Source organism: Condylostylus longicornis, unplaced genomic scaffold, assembly GCF_029603195.1.
Source record: "Condylostylus longicornis isolate FDR11 unplaced genomic scaffold, ASM2960319v2 ptg000018l, whole genome shotgun sequence".
Taxonomy (NCBI): domain Eukaryota; kingdom Metazoa; phylum Arthropoda; class Insecta; order Diptera; family Dolichopodidae; genus Condylostylus; species Condylostylus longicornis.
Genome location: NW_026577987.1, coordinates 9,172,844 through 9,196,719, shown reverse-complemented (window position 1 = coordinate 9,196,719; position 23,876 = coordinate 9,172,844). Strand labels below are relative to the sequence as shown.

Here is a 23,876-nt window from a genome sequence, read left to right as displayed (position 1 = left end):
TATGATGAAATAGTTAGCAGCAAAATTTTCGCCATTAAAATTTTTAACGTTTCGATGCAAAAAAAGCTTATTTTTTATTTTTGACAAAAGAAAGGTCAAATTTAAATTTAAACTAAATTTGGGCAAAAATTTTATTTTTAAAATAATTTCATTTCCGCTAACACAAAATGGTAATTTATAATGCTCAGAATTCCTATACTAAGTATAACAAATATTTTAAAAATTTTTGAAATTAGAATAACAATTGATTAATATCTGTACTTAATTAATTATTTATCGGTATGTGCTCACATGAATATGAAGCATTGTTAGCAGAAAAATAATTTAAATTAAAGGTATCGCATGTTAAATTTTGAAATATTACTGAAAAAGTATAACGGATCAAGTACACATTGTAATTGTTTATTCGAACAAATTCAAGATCAAATCACACACTTTGAAAATATTTTTATAATACGCGTCTCAATTGATTTTTGATTAGTTCATCATTGAGCATATACATATAAATATGTTAAACATATATGTAATGTTTTGTCATAATAATAAACCAAATAAAAATTTCTTGCTCCATTACATTTTTTACAACAACATATAAAAAAGTTCACATATAGCCTATTGTTACCAGTTTATAATTGATTACTTCCAACTCATTGAATAAATTTATTTTACAGATTAATTTAAAAAAAAAAAAACACAATTTTACACATGTTTATTCATTCTACTCATGTGATTATACAGAGTGCAATAAAATCTTTAAGACTCATGAAAATTTTTCAGACAAAAAACCGAATCAAAAAAAAACAAAGATATTAACATTTACTCATATTTTAAAAATACATTTGCAGAATTTAAAAATGACTGGACAGAGCCATAAATTCTCAAAAAAAACGCGATTTTTCGCGGCGAAATGTTAGAATTCATATAAATTACGCGCATTCGATGAAACAGCCTATCTTCCTATTTTACCGCTTTCAATTCTTTTGGCATTATCTGTTTTCATGTGTGTTTGACATTGTATGCAGAATTACTGAACAGTTAATTTTACCGTTCCAATTTTGATCTGAGTTAATAACGGAAATCGTTCGCTTTGGTTATGTTTTTACAATTATACTCAATTCTATTAAATTTAAAAAGAGATTAGGTATGTAAGATACATAAGACTCCGCTTTTTCTCTTCTCTCCTAATGTCGCAATTTAATTTGCAATGCTAGTTGAATATTTAATAAAAATTTCAACTATTTCCAACAGATGAACTAAAAATCAAATTTCGACACACTCTATACCCGTATAACACATTAAATTTTCAATTTGAACCGATAAATTGCTTTATTAAAATATGATATCTCCCACCTTTGTTTTTATTTTTTTCCTATTCATTCGTTTTAGCTGTATTACCATTTAAATGATCATTAATCTTCATTTCTTGAGAGATAAATTGCAAAAAATTGTTTTTTTCGTATCCCATAGAAAATTTACTGCTTAAAAATGTAATAAAATATTAAAATAAAAAAAAATTTAATAATTTCACAGTTCACCTCTTTAATTATACAAAATAATTGTATACAATTGTAATTGAGTATTTGAAATATTAAATTTCATTATTTTAAAAGATTATGAAACTGGAAATTTGTATATACTTATTATTTCTTTAAAGATTTCTGTAATACCTGGATTTTAATTGTGTACCTTACATTTTATTGTATTGAACTTTTTTTTTCGCTATTCAATGAATTTATTTTTTATTTTCTTTTAATAAATGTTCACGAGCCATAATTGAACGTTTTTTTTTATACAAAATTCGTATTTAAATTTAAGTGAGTGTATAAGTATTTGATTTGCTATTGAAGATATTGTACAAGTGCACAACTTATTATTATACAAAATTAATTGTTTTGTTATATATTTTTTATCTAATTGTACATATATATTGTATTCTAATTAATAATCGATGACTGAATATTAAAATGATTTTAAATTTGATGTGCTTAATATAACAAGTACTTTACGATAAATTGTTTTCATCTTTATAAGACACAAACTCAGACTACATTATCTATAAATGAAATGATAAGCAATGAAACAAGTATCGCTGTTAAAACAATAACAGCTGTAAACGCTATTTGTTGGAATGGATAGCAATACAATGCAACTTAATCAAATTAAAAATTAGTACATGCAGTAAAACAATTAAAATTTAAATATTTAGTATTTCAGTTGTTCGTAAATTTTTACATACGAGTAAAATAACAGTAACAAGTAGTTTATACACAATTCAGTTTGCTAATCTTTTAATGAAGCGGAAGCGGCTAATCTTATATAAGGCGGTTAATATTTGTATATGTACTTTTACCAAGCACTTAAATAAAAGAAGAAGGAACGGTCGTTCAATTTAAAATTTGTAACATATAAAACATGAAAGACAATCGGAAGTCCCGTGATCTTTCAATGGTTATGTATTAGATTTGGTAAAAATTATATTAATTGTGTCTTATTACGAGTATAAGAAACACCATTTGAAAGTTAGTTACAAAAGCAGTCTAATTTTAAACGCGATCGATTACAATAGTAAGAATAATAAAGAAATATTCTATTTTATAAATAGTTGTAGTTTAACTGCTTTTCAAATTATTTGTCTCTTATTTAATTCAAATTATTTGTCTCTTACATAATCAAGATGCAAGGATGCACTATAAAATTGACAACCGCAACATTTTTTTTAATTACGCCGAGTGAAATATAATCAAGGTACAATGAAATACTTTAAAATTTGGCAGTTTTAAAATTTTACATAGTAAACCAACAACCCCCGACTTAAATCTACTATTTAATCGTATGCTTTCACCGGCAGCAAATTCAAAATTTGAAAATAAAAGAATCTTGAATTACAGCTTTGCTTCTTTATTTCGTGCATTCACATCTAATCACATTGAAGTGTAGTTTTTGGTGCAGCGCCTGACAAATATAGAGGTTCGTCTTTGAATTCTGATTAGATTTGTAGTTATAAGCTAAAAATTTTTTTAATTTTGTGTATTGTAATTATGAATATAATTTCTGCTTAAAATTTCTACCAATTTATCCAAAACTTATTCGAAAATTATTTTCAATTTTGTTTTATGGGCACATCCCTGATTTCAATATTCAATAAAATTTAAAAAGGAAGAATTAATTGAGAATTTTTTTTTTGTTTATAAACAAACGAACGAATACATAAAATATACAAATATATTTATATGTAGAATGGTACATTCATACGTGATGATTACTCCAAAAGGCATATAGGTATGAGGATGAATCGAAAAATAATGACGGCAGTTAATGTTAAGTAAATTTTTTATTTAAATATGACAGGTGATAATTAATATTTATATGGATGTCATTTATTTTTATTTTTTTTCTGCTTTTTGATCATTATAATATTTTTAGAGTTAATTTGTTTAAACGAATCATGTGGAGACCTTATAAGTAAATGATATTGTGACTTTTAAGTTAAATATTAAATAATATTTTTTATTTTTTACTTTACTATAGCAATAATAACAAATATTATTTGCGTCTTAATGGATAATTTTTATTAAAAAAAAAAAATACTATTGAACATTTTATGCGTTGTAGTTAAGATAAAATCAAAAGTATTTATGAATTGGATAGGATTGTAGGATTTAAAATGATGTCATTTTACACATGGTTGCAATTTAGTTATTGTCAATACAAATATGTACAGTTAATTAGTTATGTAAAGAGGCTAAATATACGCATACATATGTACATATATAGAATGATAATAAAAAATTTTATTTTGCTAATTATTAGATTATCGGAAAATCAGTACATATAAAAAAATTAAACAAATAATAATGTACGTATATACATTCAATGAGAGTCTCAGTTATTTTGATTGGTTTTCGAAAAAAAAGCTTAATTAGAATTTATTTATGTTTGTTTGTGTACGTTATAATAGCAAAAATTATTAGTGAATGTGAAAACTTTTAATATTTGCTTAAATATTTGCTAATAATATTGTGACCCTGAAAATAAATTTTTTATATAAGTACTTATTCGTATATGTCAAATGATGACATCGATTAACTTTATCGATTGACATTCATAATATCCATTAACTTATCAACTTATCCATAACTTGGATTTGTCCATTAACTTGTTTTGATTTTATTATCGATTTTAAGATACACACATACTTATTAAACTTAATTTAATTTCAGAAAAATGAATTTGCCAAATCTATTCTTATTATTTTCCAAAAGTGAGTCCTGATTTTAAACCTGATACAGTTAAAATACTACGTAAGAATAATAAATTTCAGTGTAAGAATAGCAAAAGTAAAAATTAAAAGAGTTATCCTTGCAATTGTTTTCAAAAAATTGTAAAATAAAATTTTACAGTATGATTGTACCTTTTGAAAGAAAGTCTTAAATAAAACTCCCAGAAAATTTAACCAGTCAAATTATCAGCAAAACAATTTCTTGACAATCCTATACCCAGACTTGGTCCCTACAGTGCAATGCTCCATTAAAAATTTTTGGTCCTTAGTAAAGAGTTACGTTACGAGAGAGCTTCAAAGATTCATAACAACAGAAACGATTTATTCATACAAAAAATAGAAATTGAAAGCCTTAGAAAGCCTTATAATAAATTATTGAAATGAAGTAAACTCAAAGATATAGTCTTAAGACATAAACAACACATTTTTCATATTGCTTTGTTAAAATACATTTCTAACCAATTATTTATTACATTTTCTTTCTTAACAAATTAATAAACCAGTTAAAAACTAAAAACCGATATTTTGTACAATGTAACTAAGTATAAAGTGAAACTATATTCAATAAAACTACATAAGCTATCATGTATTTGAGTAGGTGTAGATCTATATGTTAGATTAGGTATGTGTTAAATAAAGGGCCATATATGCTTATAGAATTTCTAATATTCATTTTATTATGTGTGTTCCCATTATTTCCTTATAACATAAAATTTTAATATAAAAAATTTTACGATTTCTCATAATATGTATGTATAGTAAAATAAAAAATCAAAAAAAAAAAAAAAAAAAAATATTCATTGATTAATTTCACTAAAAATTCAATAATGAATTGAATGGAATATTCATTTAAAAATGTAGGTAATTCTTCGCCTTTGTTAAAAATATGCAAATTTAACACGTGCTTTTTTTCCGCATTCAAAACAAAATAAATTGCAAAAATAAAGGAAAAATTTCAATTTTTAATAATTTTATTTATTAAATAGCTTGTGTGTATGTGCACTGCTATATTATAAATTATAATAGTAAACTATATTTTCACTTTTTTTCGCATAAATTAACTTGTTTTGCAATTTTTGTATACCCATATAAAAATACAATTTCCTTTGTGTAAATCTACTTTTTTACATACATACACAATATGCGTGATTACATTAAAATTTCCTTACAAAAATTAAATTTTATAAATTATTTTCATCGTATATGCTTTAAGTATATTAAAAAATTTAAAATAATAAAAAAATTCTTTACTTAAATGCATGCGGTCCCAAAAAAAAATAAGTAAACAAACAAGCAAATAGTTGAGGTATGAGAGTAAAATGGAATAAAGTAAGTATTCACGTATAGATTGTAGACAATCTATGTTAGTTCACTCTTAAACTATGAACGAAAAACGAAATTATTTTTTCATATTCATTTCACTTTTTTAATTTATGCCACCACATACAGCTAGTTAGTTTTAATATTTTTTTTTTAAGATCAGTAAAGTTTTCACAAGTGGGAAATATTAACTTAGACATTTTTTATGTTGTTCGCATACTTTAACAACTCAAACACACACTGTATAACTATAAATATTAAAGAGGGCTTATATGACTGCCTTAAAAATATCATTGAGATTCAGAGATGTTTTTTTTTGTTTAGGTTGTTGTTCCTCTTTTAAAATTATTTCTCATTCTTTTAATATTTTTTTTTGTGTTTCTTTAAGTTTATGAGAAATTAAAAGTTGAATGAAATAAGAAATTTTTTCCCACACGAATGCTGTTCTGTTCAATATTTTTCCGCAATATTTTAGCCAACACCACCAACAAGGCGTATATTGTTACATAAATTAGAAATAAAATTTATTAAACTCTATACATATTATATATATACTTATTACGCAAATGACCATTAATAATAAAATAATTTTAAATTTTTTTTTGTTTTTCTGAATTCCGCTATTGAATTTATTGGTAAAAAAGTAATTTAAGGAAAACCAACTTTGCAAGTGAATTTATTTTATTTTCAATAATTCACTTATGTATACTAAAATCTGAGTTTAAAGCGTACTCATTACAAATCTGATTTTCAACAACTATTTAAATTAAGCTCTGTTTTTTTACGGCATCAATTTGTATTAGAGAAATTTTGTTAGGCTCAACATGATTAAAAAGAAATTGTCGCATGTATATGCAACGGTTAATGTAATTTTAATATCTGATCATAAAAAGTATATTTTTGTCGCATGGCATGGTCATCTATCTATGGTACTAAAATCGTATATATATATACATAGCATTGTTCGTTATTTGTAAATTAAACGCAAATTAGAACTAGAAGCGATTTTTCTGTGTGAGGTCGTATAAAAGCTAGACCTAGGAATGATCTCATTTAAACGGTTTCATTTTTAATGGTTCAAGACAAGTACTTCATTGTTTGTGTTTGAATTATATTTCTAACAGAACATATTTTATTCCATATGTTTAAAAATATTGCATCTCAACACCTACGTAAATAAAAGAAAAACAAAAAAATTTTGTACTTTATGACAAAACGGCCATTGTAATTAATGTGAGTGATTGTTTTTTTTTCTGAATGTCGGGGTATCTTGTGGAAAATCAGAACGGATAATTTATAAGATTACGATTCGGAATAATATCATGTCATATGTATAATTAAAATCTCTTTAAAATTTTTGAGCTTTTGCAAATTTAATTTGAATACTATTATTTTAACAAGCTGTCTTGACTGCCCATCATAAATTACATAGATTTCTATTAAACACTCTCATGTAACAAAAACTATTATAGAATAATTTTTTTAATTCAGAATCACAAACGTCAATGCATTCACAAGTGTAATTGTCTTTTATTGAAACACATGAGGTCTTTTAGTGAATTATTTGCTTTTTGTATCGAAAATTGAATTAAACAATATGATTTCTTTACATAATCTATTTAATAACTAATTTCCTCCATTAATTTTTTTTTATTTTAGTTTTAAAGATCTTTTAAAAATGTTCTATTTCTTATGGAAAATGGAAAAGAATTTAAGTTTATACAATAGGAATAAAAGTGAATATGAAACATGATAATTCAACAAAAAATTTGAAAAAATTTATTAATTAAAAATGTTGACAAAGAAGAGAATCTAATCGCCTCTACATACAAGTACACTTGTATTTACTATATAATGTTAGTACTTTCTAAATCAATTCTATAGCTAAACTTTTATTTCCAATGAACGAATAGAGCTTCGACCTATAATATTTGAGACGAATAAAGTTTAAATAAACAAAACATGCATAATTTCTTCTCATGACCTAATTCACAACCTCACTATGTCAAAAGCTTTCTTTAAAAATTTAATGATATTATTAAAAATTATCATTGAAAATTTAAGCTTCCCCTTTCATCTTTTAAAAAAACATTCACACAAAATCAAATATGTGATAAAAATTTTTAATACTTTTATTTTAATTCATTTATTTTAAACTCAACTCATAATATAGAAGAAAATGGAATTTTTAACAAGTGTTTTCTCATAAATAATTAATTAAAAAATCAAATAAATTAAGTACAAAAATCTAAATTAAAAAAAAATATCTAAAATTAAATTAAATTCAATATAGAAGAAAAATGAACAACAATTTCTGACATAATTATTGTGATTTATTTCGAATTTAATAAAAACAGCCTTCAAAAAATAATGGAAAATGTTGGTGTTGAATATAAAATAAATAATTGAATGTAAAACATGAACGAAAATTTAATAATTACTCGCATTCGAATTCACTATATAAATTCAATTTAGTTAAGTTTATTGTCAATACTAGCAATAATCAGTTGAAATAAAGTGTAAGCATAGTGATTTTTAGCAAATAAATAAATATTGGACAGAGCGTACAAATGTTTAAATCAAACTGCGATTAAACACGATTAAAGTTTTACTTTTAGGAAAAACACAAATTATCTGTGGCATTTAAACAAACTGTGCGAGAGAAGAATTTCTTAATAATAGAATAAAAATATTCTTATTAATTATGATGTGAAAGCACAACTTGACCGAATAGAAATTCCTTCTACAGTAGGGCTCCATATTACAACACAAGGTGTACCGAAATCTTAACCTCTGTCTCACAAAGTTTTACAGTAAGTACATAATTACTGATCGGGTTGTGTCTTAATAAACAATTTTGAAATATTTTTTTAAATTAAAAATTTGAAATAGCAATAATACATGTAGATGTAAATGAGTAAATTTTACATGTATAGTAATTTCAAGTAAATTGATTTTGCAATAAAAATAATTTGATTTTGCTGCCATCATTAGCATATAATAATGTTTACATTATTTAAAAAATTTTTATTTAAAGTATTTCTAAATTGGCAATCAAATATTTATTTTTGTGTGAAACTAAACAATTTTCATATAAAACTGCTCTATTTTCATGTATAATTGCTCAACTTTTATGTAAATTTCTACGATTTCCATATAAAACTGAAAAATTTTTGTGTAAATTTGCACAATTTTCATGTGAAGTTGTAAAATTCTCTCATAATTTTTTAATATAGCTGTAGTAATTAAAACTGCATTAAAAATGATAAAATATATTAAAAACACTTCAATACAGTCTAATATTACTTGATTTATCCTTCAACTTATTCAAGTAATTCATTAATCAGATCAAAACTAATTTTTAAGCTTTATAGTGAAAACAAAAACAAACAAAATTTAAGAACAATAAAATTGTTAAAATTAAAACATTTCATTTTTTATATAAAAATGTTAAAAAAAAAAAATTAAATACCTGTTGAAAATCCATCATTATCTGATGACAACGTTAATCGACTTGATAGTGGATTTGTAACATTTCCATTACCATTGCCATTTTCATTAATTTTATTTAATTTAATTACTGTTGATAGCGATGATGCTGATGATGATGTTACAATTGTTTCTTCTTCTAATATTTCATCGTAATGGATACCATCATTCCCATTTGAACGATGTCCATTCATTTTTTTTTATTAAATTATAAAAAATTAAGCCAATAATAATAATTTAATAATAATTTTTATATATATAGTAATTATATAAAAAAATCGTTTCAGTTATAAAAAAAATATGCAAGTCAGAAAAACTATAGGTTAATCTTTTATATAACATTAAACTTAACATACATACTCAAATATATGTATATACAAAATTTAGTTCAAATCTAAATTAATTTTTTTTTACTTTCATAAATTTAATATAATTTTTTATTATAAAATTTAAAAATTAATTATAAAAAATAGGAGTAACAAAATTCTCTTTTGTTTTATTTTTTTCTTGTTTTTATAATTTACAACTATTTACTATGTTTATAGACACGAAGCCAACTGTAACTAATATTATTATATAATGTAATTATCTCGAATTATTAATTTAATAAAATATTATTAAATATAAGTTGCAATTTCGTGTATATCGCCATTATCATCATCATGAAAATCTGAAAGTAAAAAAAAAATATTATTTAATTTTTGAAAAAAAAAAAAATAAATTACTTAATTATTTGTTATTTAATTTTAAATTTAGTATGGATTATGTTTGGTTAGTTGCAACAAATTAAAAGAGAATGACGGTGATTATTGCTGATATATCAAGAGGAAAAAATATATTAAGAGCATTTTAAGAGTAAAACTGGAACGCATAACAAGTAATTGCAAGTAATTTAGAATAACAAGAACAAATAATCCCGATTTCAAAACAAAAAATTCTGTTAAATCATATAACATCTCATAAATCTTAAGGTGCTATTGAAAAAGTTGCATTCATTGGTGTATTTTATAAGGAAATTGACATTCTCTTTTTTTAAGTGCAGCCTTTTTCTCTGCCTCTCAAAAAATTCAATCAAATTTAACTTTAGGACGGAGAGTTTTTTTTTTAACGTAAATTTTATTATTGATTTAAATACTATACATTTATATACTATAATTGAATGCAATAAAAAAATATTTGCTCAACTTACAAGCGAACAATTAATGAACCATTCAAGAGAAAAATTAGTTTGACTTGATTATAGTTAAAATAAAAAACGAAGAAACTATGTCCGTCTGAATACAGTGTCATCACCAAATTTGCTATAATTTCATTAAATTTGAAAATTCATCAAATTAACACACACTCAATTTACTATAAAAAATAATTAAATCAATATTATTTGTTAAATTTTATTCAAAAACAACTAAATATGAGAAACGAATTCAAAAGAATAGTTTTGCCAGAACTTGGATTTTACTTATTGCTAAGTTTTCGAAACCGAAACCATGAGATTTCTGTGCTAAACGATGGTTCAGAAAAAAAAATTAGATTTGGCAAATTATCATTACAGTTTCTTAAAAAAGAACGACTTAGTATTTACTTAAACATTTAGAATGAAAATAAAGGGAATCTTTTAAATTATTAATTTCTCGAGAAGGTGTTTTAGGACTTTGTCCCACACTTAGTTGGGCGACACAATAGATCTAAATTTTCGGGTCTCGGTACACTTTTAGCCCTGCTTTGCAATCTACAATTTACAATCTTTATTATCAATTATTTTGATTTTCATGAACTTATCAGTTTTGGTATTTTATACCCAAGACAAGATTTTTTGAACAACAAGTGAAACATCTCACACTAAATTAAAAAAAAAATTTTAAGTTCTTTGTGTTTTTTTTTCTAAAATTTTTAACCGTACTTGTTAAGTTCACATATTTTTAACATGATCGTCTAGTTTTTGAGATTAAATGAAGAATGTATTGTTTGCTTTTAATTAAATAATAAAATTCAAGTAAACAATTCTTTTAAAAATTTTACACTTTTCCTATTAATCACCATAACGAATTCTATGCTTGATAAGATTCACTGAAAGCTTAAGTAAAACTTAAATATAATTTAAAACTATTATTTTTTTTTTTCATCTAACAAAATTTTCTTACGTGGGCGGTCATTGATTGAACACAAGTGGTCTGCATTCACTATTAAAAAATATTATCATTTTATAAACACACAAACTTGCACACCTAGTAACTATAGTATATCTGTATACATGTACGTATGGGCAGAAAATCGTGACTTTCTAACTTTAATTTCTAGATTATTAATTATTATTATTTTATGATAAATGCGTATTTTATTAATAGTCTTTTTTCTTCAATACTTAAAAATTATCTAAAAAACTTTCCTTTCTATCAAGATAAACTTTAATAAATTACAAGTTATGAATATTTTATATACATAATGTATGTATGTATGTATATGCATATAATGTATGTGTGTGATTTAAAAAGGAGAAGTAACAAGTTATTTAAGTTGCTTTTTGTGCTTTAAACGAAATGCGACGGACAAATTATTTTTTTTTAATAAAAAATTAACAAAAGAAGAAAAATATGACGTTCAAAACCCAATTAATTTTAATTACTGAATTAAAAAAAACGAAGCCTACATACTCTCTTCTTACTCTTACACACACACACACACACATGCAGGTCAAAAATATACGCACATCTTTTTAATTTAATTTAATGAAATTTCTTTATTATTATTAAAGAATCCCATTTTTGGGCTTGAAAAATTTTCTCACTTTCCGCATACATTCTTTGTGGGTACGTGAACAAATCAAAGAAAAAATGGACAGGTAAATTTTTACAAATCATTCGGAAAAAAGTAAACGATTGAATTTTTTGTTTCTTTATTTTTCTTTCATTTAATTTTGTTATTGTTTTTGTTTTTTAGCAAAATTCATTAAGAAAAAAAATTTTTTTTTTTCATCTTACTATGCTAGTTTTTCACAGTATTTAAAATTTAAGTTAACGGAAATAACCGTTTAACTATTAATTACGGGGGTAACAAACGACAATATTAAAAAGAAACAAAAAAACATGCAATGCCATCATGATTGTCGTCATCTTCATATTGTTACTGACGTTATGACAACAAAAAATTTGAAGTTTTAAATTTTTAATTTTGTTAAATTTTTTATTTTCTTAAGAAAAATTATATGCCGTGTACTAGGCGAGAAATGAACTCTATATAGAAAAACTCATCTGAAATGAAAGTAAAAGTTTAAGATTCATTTTTAATTTTCGTTTTTTTTTCTACTTTTTTTTCTCTTTCTTTTCCAATTTCCATGTATGGCACTGATATATTCAAGTTTCTTGTATAAACTGTGGAAATATCTTAACTTAATTCATGATTTAAGAAAAGGTTATCATCATCTATGTATATTTGTGACAATCAAAAATAAAAAAAAATCTAATTTTAGTACATTTTCAAAAAAAAAAAATTTGTGCTTATTAGTTCTACTTTGTCTGTTCTTCACTTACAACAATTCCGTAGAGTTCCTCCAAATATACTGTTATTTCGTTAATTTTGAAAGTATTTTTTTTCCAATTCGCTAACTCAACTGAATTTCACATTTTAGCTGTTAATATATATGAGACAAATATTTTATTCCTCTAGAATGAAATTTCAGGGAACTTCATCCTTCTTCTCAAGTTATAAGTCCTCAAGTTTACAAAACAATTAATTTTTGGCCTGCTTTTCCTTTGAAACTATAAACCACAATTAACTTATTTAAAAAGCACGAAAGCAATAATATGACATTCATTCGTTCTGCCTAAAATTTATCCTTAAAAATTCATTGATAATTAAAATTCAATCTTTTCGGAAATAAGTTTTATTTAGTATAATTTAGATTTCGCCTAAATTTATGCAAAATTATGCAAAATTAATAAAATTTATTCTGTAGAGCGCTTTCTTTTTGGATCTCTTGAAGTACTTTAAAGCGAAATGTGCTCTTTTACAAAACACTATTTTAATCGAATAATTTGCTTTTTATTTATTTTCCAATTTTACTACTTAAAATGTGCTGTTTTTTTGGTATACACTAGTAAAATGTACAGATATATAGAAAACAAAACAATTTAAATATGTGCAATATATACACAGAAAAAAAAGAGTAGAACATTTAGCTAAAACAATAGTATAAATCACCTAATGAAATGCTTGATTTTCAGCCTCCTAAACTATTTAGCTACATTGCCTAATTTAAATTAGCTGAATTTACTTTTTAATAATTAGGAAAATTAACCAAATAAATTTGCTGATTTATCTACAATACTAGCTAAAATACCTAAAAATTTAGGTGGATTAGAACTAAGCAAATAGTCGATTCACCTAATCATTTAGTTGATTTATTTTAAAACCTTTTTGAAATTTAACTAAAGAAATAGGAATTTCACCTAAATAAATAGTTAAAAAATATTCTCAACAATAGATAATATACCTAATTATTTAGTTAGAGAATAGAAAATATAACTATTTTTTAGTTAATTATAATAGGGTTTTTACCTATTATATTAGAAAAAGTATCTAAACAAATTAGGCTCTTTTCTAAATTTATTTAGGTTTAATCCTGAAAATAAAAGAATGCTATAAATTAAAAATTAAGTTTTGCTTCATTTAATTTTATTTTGTTTAATATTTTTTCAGTTATTTGGCAATGATGATAGATTTTGTATTGTTAAATTTTTTGGCAAGTTAGTATTCCTCCTCTATAATAAAAAATTTTCTTATCACGTTTCGTAACGTGTAATGCAAAAGATTTTTTTCCATCTACAATAAATTGAAGTTTTCCATTGTTGTTTTGTTTCGGCCACGTGTGTAAAATTTTATCGTTTGTGGTTTCAAAATAGCATTTAATAGAATATTTACAATCTATAAATTAAAAATAATAATTGTTATACAACTTTTAAAAATTAGTCAAAATTTCTTTCTCAAATTACCTTTGAATATCTTGTTGTAAAAGTAATAAAAGTTTAATGTTTTCTGATCCTTTCTTTTTATAAAAATTAGTAATTTTAAGTTTAAAAGATTCCCATTTTGAAAGAAGTAACAAATTTTTCAGTGAAAATGTTTTTTCGAAGTCAAAATTCAATCTAAAATACGCAATTGAATATTTTTGGTTAGTTAAACAAAATAACTTGATTATATAAAACCTTACCAAAGAAGCTCCAAAGTTTTGTTTTAGAATAAGTCATTAATTAAAAACTTCATTCGAATATTCTACTGTGTTTTCTGCATAAAAAGTTGTTTGTTTTACTTTTAATACGATTTTCACTGTTTTTATTTCTTGAATGTTTAAAATCTTGAAAATGTAAACTATGCTTGTTTACTATACCAATATTCACCACATACTAGCTTCATTTCAAATACTTTAAAAATTAGGAATACGAAAAAAGTAGCGGTATTTTGAATTTTTTTCTTGATAAAACAAGTGTTTTTTTCTAAATTCAGCTAATGTTTTCGATGTTTCAACTAATGCTTTAGTTAATTCCTTTTTAAGTAAAATAATGTGGCCGAATTAACTAAAGTTGTAGCTAAAATATCTAGAAAAGTAGTTATTGAGGAACAAAAGTAGCGGTACTTTGTTTTTTTTTTCTAAATAAAACATTTTGATCTTTTTATAACTCAACTAATGTTTTCGGTAGTTCAGCTAATGTTTTAGTCAATCTTTTGATATAAAATGAAATAGCTGAGTCAACTAAAGTTGTAGTCAAAATATTTAAAAATGTAGTCATTGATTAGGAATTTACATAAAAGCTGTAAACTTATTTTTTTGTTTTCTTTTCTAAAATAACTAAATGTTTAGGTGAAATATCTAATTAAATTAGTTGAATATTTTCAACTATTTATTTTAGATAGTACACCTAAATGAGTAGACAAATCACCTAATCTTTTTAATATTATATTCAACTACTTCCAAATGGTTGCGCCAGCTAATAATGAATTTTAAAACAGCTAAAGGAGTTGTCAATACTTCTAATTGTTTATAAAAAACACCTAATTTGAGATCAGCTAATTACGATTAGTTGAAAAATCTAATTCATTTTTTTCTGTGTATAATGTTGTTATTTATTTTAATTTGATTCAAGATAAATTAAGTTAGGCAGTATTATTAAATTCACTTATACATTATGCGGTGCATACAGTTGGATAAAGATACACGTATATAGATTTGCCAAACTAAAACCAAATATATTAATAAAAGTTGTTGGAGGGACCATAAAACAATGAATTGTACTAAAGTGAATTTTTTGAATTGAATGAAAAGTAAAAAATTACAAAATGATAATAAAAAAAAAATGAGGAAAGTTGAATGTTTTGTTTTGAAAGTGAATTTTAAGATCCCACAATTCCTTTTATAGTTCTCCTCGTGTGTCTGTTTTTTCGTATATGTTTAAAATTGAATTGTTGAACTTATTGAATTATAGTAGCAATTTTTGGAATACATATATTCATACTGATATATTATAAAGTGAAGGTTTATTTGCAGAAGTATGTTTCAATGTGTATAAGTAATTTTTTTAATTTAAGTTTTAAATTGAAAGTAATATTGAATGGTAAATTTTATCCAAAACAATCAACAACATTGTTTGTATATAAATAGACAGATGGTGGCATGAATATGTTAAACAAAATTATGTACTACTGTAAAATCGAAAATATAAGTTTCCGGAAATAAACGGAGTATTGAAAAAGTAAATCAATTTGAATTGACCAAATGTGAATGTTTAAGTACTCGTATAACGAAGAAATGTATAAAAAATCAAGCTCTCATGACTAAGCTTGATTATTTCTTTTTATTTGAACTGAACCGTTTTGATTGGAATTGATTTCTTTTTCAGAAAAAGTTCACTGGGCTTCGTCTGTAGTGTTTAATATTCTTATTATTTATTTAAAATTGACTACTGAAAATTCATTATTAAAAGCGCAAATTTTACATTTTTATTTTATTTATTCTCAAACTCATTTCATACTTTCCACAAACCAAATTAAAATCTGTACAGGAACAGGAAAATTTAGGGGTGCGCATGATTTCATACTTTACATGTTCTGTTCTACAAAGTTATAAAATTTGACATTTCGCAATATTCATTATTTTGGAATATTTTCTAACATATTTTCTGCAATATTCACGAACTCGTTTTGGAACTCTACAGTAATAGAGAAATTTTTTACGCCAGACATGACTATATTACTTATTATTTTTAATCGTTACGTTCCTAATTAGCAATATTTTCAGCTGCAATTTCTACTCATTTGCAATTTAGAAATATTACTCTAAAGATTGTATGTAATAAAATTTCTAACGAGTGAATTGAGAATTAATAGTAAATTTTTTTGTTTTTAGTTAATTACTAATACTCTTATGCCAAAATGAATCAAGTATTTACACCATTATTTTAAAAAACAAATTTACTTATGCCGTCAAAAATTAATTTAAATTATATTTAAAATTCTCAATCAAACAAATTCTTAACATTTAAAAACATGCGTTTTATAGCTAATAAAGTTTGCTGTTTTCAATTGTGGAATAAGTTGAAAAAGCAACCTGGCGTTGTCTTTAAAAAATTTTGCAAATTATTATCTTTTTTCTTGTACTCCTACGCGGAATATTTTCAGTTAATCCTTTTTCTGACAATAGTAATTTTTCAATAAATTTGAGCTTATTTGCATATACAAAGCAGAAATTATTAAACAAGAAAAAAATTTATAAATACAGGTGTTTGCAAAAACTTCATTTAGATAAATTATTATAAATTATACAATATAGAAAATTGATGTTTTTCATAAATGGTTAAAAATTAATTAAAAATAATGAAAAGGTTTGTCAATATCATAATTAAATTGTTACCACAGATTGCTATAACAATGCTAAGCTAAACATGTTTTTCACATAGTTTTGCAATTTATTTTTTTGACATCCCTCATTTCTTAAACAAAACTTGTAAACAAATGAATAACTTTGCACATGTATATATACGTAGATGTATAAGAAACTTTTATATACATACATATATCTGAGAAATGCAACAAAACAGTGAAAATTTCAAAAGTGAAAATTGTTATCTAAACAGAAAATATAACAGTTAATAGTGATAATTAAGTAAAATAGAAAAATTAAAAAAAAAAAGTAAAAACAATCCTGAAACTCAATATAAGCTTAGTAGATACAATTAAAAACACTTTAATCATTTATTTATAATGTAAACAAGTAAGACAGTGCCAACGACATCTATAAATATGTATATATACTCGTATTACATAAAAACTTGATTTAAATCTCTCACAATTTCAAGTTTTAAACTTAATCATTGCTCTCTCAAATTACGCTTTCCTTTTGTCATATTATCTACCTGCGACTCTCCTGAAATGAATATCGTTATTGCTTACTCAATTAAAAACTCACTTTTTTAGTTGTAGGTAAATATTTTATAAACTTATACACAATGTGCCAGCAGAAAAATATTTTAATTAAATTCTATATACGTATATAAGTATGTATTTGAGACCAGTTTTAATTTAGGATTTAATTAACTAATTCCATAAAGTTTCAATAGTAAGCAAGATTGTGGTTTGTTTTTAATATTATATTGGGTAAGTATAATTTTTGAAACAATTAAATAGTAAATTATTACAAAAGTTCAGGAAGACATGCATTTCGAAAACGATTGACATTTTCTACGCAAAATATTGTGAAAATTAGCCAAAATCCGGCTGCCTAATAATTATAATTGTTCAGCAGGATATGGCTATAACTTTGATTTTTAATAGAGTTAATAGAGTTAACAAGGCATATTTCCTTAACATTGTATAATAGTCAATACAAATTTTATGTTTCGATATTACATACACTCTGCTTTTATTTAAACTGTTAATTTACAGGACGTGATAATTACAATTCTACTTGTTTGATGAATAAAATTATTTTAGGTTTGCAAAGTATCTATGCACCTCTATTCAAATTTTTTTAGCACAAAATTTTCTGCAACAACTTTTCTTTGTATTATTTTTAATTAACGACAAACGGCTTGAGGTAGTCGTACAGATCCCCCTACAATACACCTCTGATTTTAAATAAAATAAGTTCTTAATTAAGAATTTAATATTATTTTAATTTAATTTGAATTTAATTTTAACCAAAATGTTAAAATACTATAAAATGATATCATAATAATTAAATTTATAAATGTTTTTAAATTCTAATTAAAAAAGTTATTTTTATATATTCATAAAAATAAATAAGACAATCTCAATTTACTTATGTTTTTTTTCCTTCTTTACTATTTTATTTTTTTTCAGTAAATTAATCAATTTATTTGCGTATAAAAAGCAAATAACCAACAAACAATAAATAATAATTAAAAAGCCACAAAATATATAAAATGAAAAAAAAATTTCATTTCGAGAATTTGCAGTAAAGATTTTTTTTTTATTTCAACTAAATTTTAATATTTTGAATATCCCCATTTACAATAATAATAACCTTGAAACGTCATATTTTATGTCAGAATTATAATAAATTTGAGGTTAGATTTAAGAGACAGTTTTATAATTCTATAACACAAAATTTTTATTTCTATATAGAGCAAAATGTATTATTAATTAAAATTTCATTTGTAGGAATTAAATTAGTTATATTTTATGTAAATAAAATAATTTTATCCATATTTAATATTGTTAATGCGAATATAGAAATTTAATGAAAAAACTATAAAAATCAATATTATTTACACACTTACATACATGCAATAATTTCGCACCAACAAATTCAATAACCATAACTATAAATATTGTAAACTAAAAATTAATATTCTAGATTACGGAAGTCGCCATTTTGATCTTTTCTTTATTTTTCGTTTTTGTTTTACACTCATTTAGTCATTTTATATTTAAATGTAGGTGAATTGTGTGTAAAACAATTCTTGTTAAAAAATTAAAATATAATAAATTAAATATTTTAAAAATATTACATATGAAATTGAATTCAATAGATCAAGTTTATGGTTTTATTTCTTTTCTCTTTCTATTTAACATTTTATTTAAGTATAACTCGGAAAAAACATAAAAACATATTTTATAACCTTAAAAAAATTTTTCAAGAACATTGTAACAGTAACATATATAACAGTGTCATATTATATTTATTTTCATTACGAAATTCATAATTTAGACATAAACATGAAAATAGGGGCGTTAAAATCTACTTATTTAAATATTTAAGATGATCTAAAAGAAAAAAAGAAAGACCTACCAGAGGATCCAAAAAAAGAAAAACATATTGTAACAATTAATTTTAAATTCAATTTCTTAAAAATTTCAAAATTTGAATTTTTTTTTTTCAATTCCAAAAGAAATTAAATTTTTTTAATTCATATGTTAATTCACCACCTCTTCCAAATTCCTATATGCATAAATTACATTATGCACCATTCTCAATCCAAAACGAAAAATATTCAATTTTTCATCATCGTTTTAAGCCGCATATACAATGTCTTTCATCATCGTTTTAAGCCTCATATACAATGTCTGACGTATACAAATCAATTATAATACGAGTATTAAGTATGTATATTGAAAATACGAAAAAAAATGTCGTTGCAACCCACCAACTTTATAGCCCTAAAATTCACTAAAAATGACTCTAATAGCGGTGTAAAATATTTTATTTTTTTTTTATTTTTTTTATTTCATTCAGAAATGTTAAGATCATTGTATGACACACAATAAAAAAAACATTTACAGAATCGTTTTAATCCAAAAAAAAAAAAAATAGATGATTTTGTAAAACTATTGTTAAATTAGAATATAAATTGGAATAAATTTTTTAGTCGGTTTTACTTACAAATTTTGTTTAAGAAATCATCATCAAAATTAAATTTTTTAAAATTAAGTACTTTAATATTATCATTTTTTTAAATCAAAAATAAGTAGCTAAACAATTATAAATCGATATAATTAACCCTTTCAGTCAGCAATACCATTAACCCTTTCGTTCTCGAATTGTAAATTATTGGATTATAAGCAGGATTTTTCTATGCAAATACCAAGCACTTAAGACTAATGACATTTTAGGTTCATATTGGTGCTTTTCAAATTATTTTGCTCTAAGAACGCTAGAGATAAAGGGTATTTGTAGAAGAAATCGTTATTTTTGATATAATATAGTAAGACGCGTCCATCATTTAAATAAAAGGTTCTATGTAAATAATTTTGTACGAAGCACTATCACGACTTAATTAATTTTAACCTAGGCTCACCTGCCACACAAACAATATCGTTTTTCTAATGCAGAAAGAATTTGTTAAGTACACAATGGCTGTAGATAAAATAATGGAACTGTATTTAAAAAAATCAAACTACCATTTATAATAATTATTATTACCTTATACAATAAATATTAAATTGTAAAATTAAATAAAACTAAAATTTTGTTTAATTGCTAATGACTTTTGACATTATTCCCGTCTTAATACTATTTAAACGTTTCTACCACTACCATTTTCATTTTTACTCACTTCTTTGGAAATCATTAATGAAATAATTAAATACTTTATATGAAGTTGAATTAAAGTATTAAAATCTAATGCGCTTGTATTGTGTTGTATAGGTTTATATTATGTTAGTACAACATTGCACAATAAATTAATGTGTAAGTATAAAATATAAAAAAAAAACGCTTAAGTGATTTTGCTGATCTCATCTCTTATAAGGAAATAACAGATGTAACCGCTATATTTTTTTTCAAAAATATAGAAACATTCGTTCTCATAAAAACTCACCAATATTTCAAAATTTTATGGTAGTCATCCTTACGTTTTTATTAAGGAAATAAACTAAAACTTATGTAATACAATTCAGTACTTATATATAAAAACATTCAACGCATAAATACATAATAGGTTTCCACACTTAAAGGTAAGCAAATAGAAAATGTTAAAAATTCGAATTATAGCGTCGCATTTTCATCAATTTCAAACTTTTAAGAAAATAACGTACTTAATATTAATAGTTATTTAAATTGAACGTAACATTAACAGTTTTCTCGAGCCGCAATAAAAATCTGAACAGTAATTAAAGTAATACGACATCTAACGAGGTCAGCTTGTGCAACATAGGATCAAAAACAAATTTTCCGTTACGTAAGATTCTTTAAAATTTATACACAAATATCTACCCTCTCGAATTCTTATATTTTAAGAGATCAAATAAAATGCATTGAAATTTAATAATGTTAATTGAAAAATCTACAATTTTGACTTCTGACTAAATTTTATCTTAAATATAAAGAAAATACCATTATGATGATCCAACAAAATTTTTTTATAGACCTAGAAATCTAACAAAAAATAAACGATAAAAATTAAATATATACATATGTATATATAAGTATGTATATATGGAGATTATCAGAGTGGGAGTAAAAGATTATTAAACACTCTATTGGAGAGAATTTTAAATAAAAGAGAAATGTCAATAAAATTCATTTTAACAAATTTTCATTACTGTGCTTAACTACACTTTCTTAAAACAAAAAAATGTTTTTTTGATTTAGTCACTTGCTTCAAACGATTTCTCATCATTTTCGTTTTCTTTTCTTTTTCAAATATCTTCCAAGTTTGATTTTTAATGTCGTGCATCAAGCTTTTCTTGTGAATTGGATTGGATGTCAATAAAATTCAAAAATTACACTAAGTATTAAGCCGCAACTTTAAATAATTTTTTAAAATAAATTAAAAAACGAGCAGAAAACCCATTAAGTAACAAAGTAACGACCAATTTAAAAACAAAGAGCAAAAAATATTATTGAAATAACACCGGTGAATAAAATCATTAATAAAAAGTGAATGAAGTCACCATCAGTAGTGTGACAACAATAAAATGTTATGGCAATCAAATTATAAAATGTTTTTTTTACATATTTTACTTTGACAATCATCGGAATCACGTATTTTACTTAAAAAAAAATGAAATTTTAAAAATTATTTTAATTAAAAAGTCAGCAAACTTTTTGTTTTTTAGAAAAATTAGTCATTGATTCCTTTAAAATAATTTTGAAAAGAAAAGCCTTTTCACATGTTGCATGCATTTTGTCTCATTAGCTCAGCGACTATGAGACCAGCGCTGCTATTTATTTGCTTACAAATACATAGTTTAAATCGAGAAAAATCAAAACTTAAATTAAAAATCTAAAATCAAAAAATGCAAACCAAAATTGCATAAATAAAGTAAATAAAAAAAAAATAAAAGCAACAAAGAAACCTTATTTTATTGATGACGCGATTTGTCATCATGCAATCTCTTTATACTCGCATACTACATGCTAATGCTTTGATAATGCACCTTTACAAATTCTTGTGTGAACATATTATAAGACTTGTATGAACTTATACTGAACAACACGATATACAATTTAATACGTTAATAATGCTATAAACCACATTTATACAAACGTGTTTATTAAATAAACTTTCTTTAACTTTAGTGAATTTTTTATTTATTAAAATAATTTTAATCTCTGGTCATTATTCAATGTTAAAGAACAAACATCTTCACAAAAAAAAAAACCGCTTTGAAATAAGAAACTTTTGTTATTAGATTAAAGATGCTTTCAAATAGAAGTATATGAGTCGAATTTAGTTATTAAGTTATTTTATAAATTTTTAACATGATTAAGTATTCAAAATAGGTTGTTTTGTGTTATACTCTGAATTATTGAATAACAATTTATAACTGGTTTCACTATAATAAAACAGTTATATTTGCAGTGAAACCAGTTTCCCTTGTAAACTATTTAAAAATGAAATATAAACAATTTGAAAATTAGACCAACTCCCAAAATATAAAAAGGACACATTTTGTACTATTACATACATGTATTCAGACAATGGCAATTTTTATTTCTTATGCAGAAAAATTAGTCGATTATTTAAATATTTAGAAAAAAAATGTGGCAATTCAGTATGGGGAAAAAATCAGCCTATATCGTATCGTTAACTATCACACCAGACATTCGAGACGGACGGTCCCAAATTTGTTTTTAGTTATAAGAAAATGTTACTTTTCTTTTAGACATGCACAATGCAACGTTTTCTTATATTACAATATTTATACCCTATGGTAACACTTTTATACATAATTTTTATCTGTTAATTTTTAATATTCGAGCATTAATCAATTAATTAACGTAATATACGCATTTTTATGAACGTCAGTTCAAAATAGAACAAATAATAATACGAGTACATAAGGTGCCCAAATTATTTAATTATTAAAAACTTATACTTTACATTATGAGTATTTCACTCATTTTATACAAGAACTAATTAATATTATTAATTACTAACATTTAATTTCATATGGCAATACTCAAATTCCTGTATCCAAATTTCGTTGATTCCTTCTGTCATATTTCAGTTAACGTGATCATCGCCTTGTTTATTTACTCAACCACAAAAAAATAAATATCAAAATATTTTTTTAATTTTTTTTTAATTATTTTATCTCAAAATATAAAGCCAATACATATGTGTAAGTACATAGTTAGAGGTGTTTTATCAGAGAAAAAATCTACAAGTAATTTGAAATTTAAACCTGAAATCGAATAACTTTTAACAAATTACTTAAAAATATTTAATCAATATGAAATCCGGTTAAATTTTATAATTTTAAAATTAAAAAAATTTTAAAATTAACTTAGATCCAACAATCTTAAAATATAAATTTTAACTAATTAGTATTG

General features: G+C 23.5%; 1 protein-coding gene across 3 annotated transcripts in view; it reads right to left on the bottom strand.

The window, feature by feature from the left end:
- The window catches only part of LOC129606259 (echinoderm microtubule-associated protein-like 2), an 86,966-nt gene extending 77,241 nt beyond the window's left edge, over window positions 1–9,725 (bottom strand). The window contains exon 1 of one of the 3 annotated variants that reach the window (XM_055516475.1): window positions 9,072–9,725. In XM_055516475.1, the coding sequence (XP_055372450.1) occupies window positions 9,072–9,282 (211 nt within the window). In that variant the 5' untranslated portion in view covers window positions 9,283–9,725. The remainder of the gene's footprint in view (window positions 1–9,071) is intronic. The other 2 variants (XM_055516476.1, XM_055516477.1) reach the window with 2 other exon arrangements.
- Window positions 9,726–23,876: the final 14,151 nt, after the last annotated feature.